Here is a 6,935-nt window from a genome sequence, read left to right as displayed (position 1 = left end):
AGAGTGATTAAGGAAGGCATCAGATATTAACCCCCAGCCTGCACTCACCGCATATGACACATATGTACACAAATACCTGCACACACATTACATAGAGATATGCTGCATAGATTCATGTGCATTTACACACACACACACACACACACACACACACACACACGAGATCTTCTTTAATCAGGAGATCACATAATTGAAACTGAGTCATGGAAACATTAGCAACAGTGAAAGGTCTCTGAACACACAACAATCAAAATTCCAAATGTGTAAGGAGTCACAGGTGTTCTGGCAGCATCTGCTCGTGCTGTATTGTTCAGGTTCACTGCAGCTTTGATCTGAACACACAGCAAACACACTGTGTACCACACAAGTCACCATGCCACGCAGCGCCACTGAACATTGCCTCAAACACCTGGGACCAGAATCAAGACTATTGGATGCCATACACTGAAGTGTTTTTACTATACATACCGCTTTCTGCTTCTATAGAAATACAATAAAAACAACCTTTAATACTCCCTACCCTCATTTCTCAGCATGCGGGTATCAACTAGTCTATCTTCAGACTGCACTGTATTAAAATGTCTGATTTTGAAATAGCTGTTTGAGCCACAGAGGCATTTCATGAAAATTGATAAATTAATTTTGCTTTAGGATGAGGGCAAATTTTCCAGCAACTTTGGAAATAGCTCTAGACATACTTCTAACATTTTGTTTGAAGTGGCATTACCAACATTGACAACAGTTAAATCAAAATGTCAGTAAAACTTGAAAGACACTGAAGATGCTACATTTCCTGCAGTATCAAGTAATACAGCTAAGGTTTAATCATTTATGGAAAAATAAGTAAAGACGTTGAATACATTAGTATAAAGATTTACTTTCATCTTTAATAAATTGCAACATTGTCTGTGATAAAATGGAATAATTTTAAAATAACTTCTGATAAGACAATGTGTGTGGGAGTGTACACACATATGCACTCTTATGAATATTCAGGTGCTCTGACATATGGGTGAGGGGGACAGGAGCAGCTCGCCAATTAAACTATTCCGTCTGGTTAAAAGCCTCACGATTCCATTTGTTTTCGCTTCCTGAGATCTGGAATTACAGATACAACTACGATACCTGACTTTTGTATGTGGGTTCTGGGCTCTAATTCATACTTTTATCCTTGTAAAGCAATCATTTTAATGACTGAGCCAAGGCTCAGACAGTTCACCTTTTAAGGAGCAGACACTCACATAACGGTCTGGAGAAGCAGCTCAGCTAGTAGAGCGCATGCTGGAGGCCTTGCGTCCAATCCCCAGCACCACAGAACTGGGCGTGGTGATGCACACCTGTACACCTAGCGCTCAGGAGTTAGACATGGAAAAATCAGAAGTTCAAAATCATCCCCATCCTCTGCTACATTTCCAGTTTACTGAGAGCTTGTCTTAAAACACTACATGTGCTATTCTTGAGTTTGAATTTATTGTGTTTTTCATCTGCATCAATGGTTACTTCCTAATTCTTGTCTTGTTTAATAGTTTCTTTTATAATGAGAAAAACACAGAGGTTATTTGCTTTCTTTTTATATTATAAGATTTATTTTTATTTATACAAATATGTGTTTGTATGCATGTTTGTATGTGTGTGTGCAAGTACCTTTGGAGGCTAGAAGAGGGCTTCAGAGTCCCTGGAGCTGGAGTTACAGGTGGTTGTGAGCCGTCCACTCTCTGTGGATGCTCAAACCTAAGCTAGCATCCTCCCGAAGAGTCGCAAGCATTAACTGCTGGGCCATTTCTCCAGCCCCAGGCCTTTATAGGGTTTACTATGCCAGTGTTGTTTTATTTTTATTGCATTTATTTACATACTGTGTGTGTGTCTGTGTGTGTGTGTGTGTGTGTGTGTGTGTGTGTGTGTGTGTGTATGCGCGCACACCACAGTACATATGTGGAGGTCAGAAGACAACTTTCAGGAGTTAGTTCTCTCCTTCCATCACATAGGTCATGGAGATTGCTCCGGTTCCTCAGGCTTGAGGGCAAGTGCCTACTGAGCCAACTCACCGTCAGGACTTTTGGGTTTTCTGCGGGACCCTCACCCCTTGGTCTCAAAGGGGCAAGAAGAAATTTTCTAGCAGAATGTTTCCCCAGGAAGATAGTGGCCTTCCCCTCTCCCACCCAGGAGATTCCGAGCACAAGGTCACTTAGCTCAGCCCAGCCAGCCACCTGGTACAGGCTGATAAAGATGGCCTAACTCAGAAACAGTGGCCTTGCTCTAAAAACAAGGAAAAAGCTGACTTAACAGAATGGGAGGGAGCAAAAGTCCTTGTACCCTTGCCAAAGCATCTTCAAAGATTCTCTTTGTAGTTATGCCTTTAAAAGCTTACCCCACAGAGGAGATATAGCTCCTCTCTACCTTGTAACGGGGATGGAGATGAGTTCCAAACATATTTATATTATGATGATTAAACCTTGCTTATTACAGTCTGGGCCTCTCTGGTAGTCTCTCTCTGGTGGTCTCTCTCTGGGGGTCTCTCTCTGGGGGCTCTCTCTCTGGGGGTTGTGATCTGGGTACAACATTTCTATTTTATTCATTTCGATCACTATCACTATTGCTTTCCTTCATACCATTTTATGTCTAATTGATAGCTATATAATCACACATTAACATTTTATATTTGCTTTTATACACATATTTACAGAATGCAAATTCTCCCTTAAAATGTAATATAGTAACTTTGGGGCTGCAGGGAATAGCTTATTGACAGAGCACGTGTTCCACATTTGCAAGGCTTGGGGTTCAATCCCCAGCACAAAAATATAAAATAAACTAAAATAGTAACCTGTCTTCTCCCACAGTAGTACTTTTTCATATCATTTACATCTGCAAACTATGAATTACTTATGTATTACTGTTGGTCAACTGCCATTTCTACACTAATAGGAAGTCCACGGGGCCTGAGAACTCAGGGAGAGAACTTTTATTATTGTTTTATTGTTTATGGTGTGCAGTCCCTCAAAGGCCTAAAATGATGTCTAATACAAAAAAAAAAAAACAGGTATTTCAGAAAAATTATCATATGACTCATATTTCTCATACAAAGGACAAAACAAGAGCGCTGGTGTCCAGTTCTTCAACATGCACTCTGGGCCAGAAGCCAAATTCCTAAACTCTCAGAGCAAGAGCGGAAAGGTTGAGAGGGCAACTGACAATGGATGCTGGTTTTACAAGAGTGTTCACATTACTTAATCTCAAATTGACCGCGGAATCAGCTTTCATAGTCCAATGTCCTCGGCTGCCCGCTGGTGGCCAAGGCCTTCAGCACACGCAGAAACTGAGTCTCAGTCCTGGGATGGTAAGTCTTAGCTCCCAACACCTACCCCACCCCATTCCGCCGCCGGACTAAAACGCGAGGGAGGAGACAGCGGCAGTCCCCAGTCGCAGGGCTGCCGGACCAGACGCAGGCGCCGCTTCGTTCCACACCTACCCTTTCGCCCCGCCCCCAGGCCGGAAGCACTTGCGGCCGCTTCCGGGCCTCCGGGCCTCTGGGGCTCGTGGTTTCTTCGGAGATGTCTTGGGTTCGAGCGGTTCCCGAGGTCCCGAGCCCTGGAGATCAGGATGTGTTTGATGAGGAAGCGGACGAGACTCTGTTAGTGCAGCGTGAATGGCAGGGACACATGCGGAGACGAATCCAAGTAAATGGGCGGGGGACGTGGACGCGAGGGGCGTGGGATTCCCACGGGGGCATAGGGCTCGCGGGGGGCGGGACACTCGGGCGGAGGCCTGGACCAGGGGGACAGCTCTCTCTCTGCGACCCCAAGGCCGCCCCGTCTTTCTCCCAGCTTGTTACTTGGTTAAAGGTTGATAACCTTTAAACACGCGTTCTTTGAGAGCCCCGGCTAGGTTTGGAGCAGGGGACTGACGGACTAAAGTGAACTTTTTCCAGAGTTCGGTGTTTGGGGAGGGAAATAGCTGAAGGGGAGAAACATATACCGACTAGACTAAGGCTGTCAGAAAACTCATATTCACAGATGTTTTTCACTGGGTGGAGAGTCCGAAGTGAGGCGTGGTGTTACTAAGGCTTGGAAAAGGTGAACCTAAGAATGTTGTCACAGCACGGGAAGGTAGAGAAGGAGATACTGTTTCAGTTTTACTTTAAATGTATCATTCATTCCGGATCTCTCTCTCACCATTCATTGAAACTTGCTTAATAATATCTGGGTAGAATCAGCTTAGTTCTGGTTGAGAACTGGTCAGATCTGCGTCCACAGAGAGATGGATTTTAGAGTATAATGACCTGAGTTCCATCCCTGGAACCCACATCGAGGAAGGACAGAATAGGCTCCTGGAAGTTGCCTTCCGACCTTCACACTCAAGTTATGGTACGCAACGCCCCTCGCCCCCGCTAAAAAAAATAATAATAATAATTAATTAATTAAAAAGTAAAAGGCAAAAAGAACTGTGTCCACCTAAAATATTTACCAGCCATTTAATTGTCCTTTTAAAGCTGCAGTTGTGATGATCTCCCTAACAGTGTTCCAGCGAGATATTTGTTGAGTCCAGCAGCCATGATATCATTATAAAAATGCCTTGGGAATCTGGGGCTAGACCAATTATAAGAGGACAAAATCTCTATGCCTCATTCAGATTAGATTTCTAAGTTCAGACTTCCTCTGTGCTGTTCCTAAAATAGTTTCCTCTTCCCCGGCCTGGCCAGCCTCCTTAACTGCCCTGTTCTAGTAAGTTACCAAGACCAGACATGGAGTTCCCATGTCTGTGAAGACCTTGCTAACAGTTATTAAAAAGAACCTAACAACTGGTGTTTAACGTTTACGAGGTAGCCCTGGATTCCAAAGTGAGCTGAGGATGTGGCGTGGAGGCACATGCCTGTCATCACTTAGGAGGATGAGGAGTAGGATTAGGAAATCCAGGCCAGGCTGGAAACAAATGTGATCAGGAAGGGCAGACCAATAGTAGGGTTTTAGAAGAAACCTTCTGCTTTGGATTTGTGTCTCCGCCATATCATATTCAGTTAACGTAATACAAACCTGCTAAATCTATTTTCAGAACGGATTCTGTGCTTTGTGCTCCTCTAGAAAAGATTGACTTGGTGTCAGTTACAATCAGTTTCTTGTCTTTAGGAAGGTTACAGAGATGGAGTAGATGCCGGCAAAGCAGTTACTCTTCAACAGGGCTTCAATCAAGGATATAAAGAAGGGGCAGAAGTCATTATAAACTATGGACTACTCAGGGGAACACTGAGGTAATTTGAAAAATTTAAGTATGCCTGATGCCTCCATTAAATACTGAGCACTCCTAAGAAATAAACACTGACTGGAGATGTCATTGGCACCGCCTCGTGACAGTCTTTAAAGTATTCCTCTTGATAATATTTTGTCTTTCTAATAGTTTAACCAGCCTAGGTTTTCTTTTTTTAAAAGGAAAGAAAAGAAGGAACTGGTTTTTCTGGCTTTATGTAAATTATATCTTCTTGCATAGAAGTTATACGGTCTGGGAAAATATAAAATAAAAAAATTGGTATGGAGCTGTGAAGGGGTATGATTTATAAACAGTTTATATGATTAAGTCTTGGTTAACTTGTATTAAAAGATGCTTTGTTTGTTCTTTTTGTGTTATTTACATTGTGACTTTCCTGATTTTGACATGCATTATTATTGCTAATCTATTTCTGCATGGTGTTGTCTAGAAGGAAAACCTGTAGGGCCTAGAGTTCTAAATGCCTGTGACTATTTGAATGTTTCCTATTTAACTCTTGTTTATATTTTCGCTCAGTGCTTTGCTCTCCTGGTGTCACCTTCACAGTAATAGTTCAACTTTGATCAGTAAAATAAATAACCTTCTGGATGCAGTCAGCCAGTGTGAAGAGTGTGTGCTTAAACGTCTGCAATCAGTCACTCCACAGCCCCAAGTTACAGATTTATTGGACTCCATTGAGGATATGGACCTTTGTCATGTAGCTCCAGCTGAGAAAAAGATTGATGAAGCTAAAGATGAGAGACTCTGTGAAAATAGTGCAGAGTTTAACAAAAGCTCCGACAAGAGTCCTAGCGGGAAAGATTGTTCCCCTTCAGACTGCTGCACAACACAGGAGCATGCGCATCTGGAAAAACCAAGCCTCAGTTGGATTCTGGAACAGACGGCCAACTTAGTGAAACAGTTGGGACTATCGGTAGACGTGCTGCAACACCTCAGACAATTATAAGATTGTCTCCCTTCTGTAGTGGGAGGAAGTTCATCAGAGCGATGTGTGTCTACATAAGATGACCATTGGTTGAACAGCTCACCTCTAGTTACACCTGTGGGATTATGAGGGGTCTTCAGTGTTAACACTAGTAAATGGAACATAAGCCATTATCTTTATTATTGGTAACTTTTTAAATTTTTAGATATATTCAAAAATCCTCATTGTCATTTTCAAATTTCTAAGACTAGCAAAACCCAGGAACAAGGGGAAAAAAATCCAATGCTGCTTTCTACTTCTGTATCGGGTGACAATTTAGGGCCTCGTCACCAGCAACCAAACCAGAGTTGCCGAAATAACCTAAGGGTTACGTAGATATATAGAAGTAGATGTGTAGTTAGCTATACAGTAAAGTCAAGAGACCAGAGAAACTGACACTATTGATATCATTGAATGAATAATCAAAATATTAAAATTTACCTTGTTTACATTTTGGTCATAGATGTTCAGTTCTATGAAAAATAGAAAAAGTACGTTTTCATGCTAGACTGTAAAGAACTGCTTGGTTTTTTAGGCAGTGAGGAGTTGGCCATGTTTTCTTAAAACAGACTATTTCTGAGCTGCAACCTTGTTATTTTCATTGGAAAAAACACTCAAAGCACTGACTTACCTGTATTGCTTCAACATGAAATGTGTAATCCAGCATCGACAGAATCACATCCAGATTTTTGTTCCATGACTTAGGATCAGG

At 42.2% G+C, this 6,935-nt stretch overlaps 1 protein-coding gene across 2 annotated transcripts; it reads left to right on the top strand.

Annotated features, from left to right (window-relative positions):
* The first annotated feature begins 3,526 nt into the window (after positions 1 to 3,526).
* Positions 3,527 to 6,672, top strand: Yae1 (YAE1, ABCE1 maturation factor). 2 transcript variants are annotated; one of them, XM_005365450.2, is made up of 3 exons: positions 3,527 to 3,677; positions 5,124 to 5,245; positions 5,776 to 6,672. In XM_005365450.2, exons 1-3 carry the CDS (start codon positions 3,552 to 3,554, stop codon positions 6,203 to 6,205), a joined length of 678 nt encoding a protein of 225 aa, XP_005365507.1. In that variant the 5' UTR covers positions 3,527 to 3,551; the 3' UTR covers positions 6,206 to 6,672. The 2 variants fall into 2 exon arrangements, with proteins under 2 accessions (XP_005365507.1, XP_026644215.1); XM_026788414.1 differs by lacking the exon at positions 3,527 to 3,677 and adding an exon at positions 4,257 to 4,364.
* The last annotated feature ends 263 nt before the right edge of the window (positions 6,673 to 6,935 follow it).

Source organism: Microtus ochrogaster, unplaced genomic scaffold (genome assembly GCF_000317375.1).
Source record: "Microtus ochrogaster isolate Prairie Vole_2 unplaced genomic scaffold, MicOch1.0 UNK2, whole genome shotgun sequence".
In the NCBI taxonomy this organism is placed as follows: Eukaryota; Metazoa; Chordata; class Mammalia; order Rodentia; family Cricetidae; genus Microtus; species Microtus ochrogaster.
Note: the sequence above shows the minus strand (reverse complement) of the source record. Positions and strands in the feature narration are given on the sequence as shown.

Excerpts from the sequence above, each read along its gene's own strand:
- Yae1 (XM_005365450.2), top strand. The coding sequence starts at position 3,552 with ATGTCTTGGGTTCGAGCGGTTCCCGAGGTCCCGAGCCCTGGAGATCAG. Across the intron at positions 3,678-5,123 it reads ACATGCGGAGACGAATCCAA|GAAGGTTACAGAGATGGAGT; the intron begins GTAAATGGGCGG and ends TCTTGTCTTTAG. Across the intron at positions 5,246-5,775 it reads CTACTCAGGGGAACACTGAG|TGCTTTGCTCTCCTGGTGTC; the intron begins GTAATTTGAAAA and ends ATTTTCGCTCAG.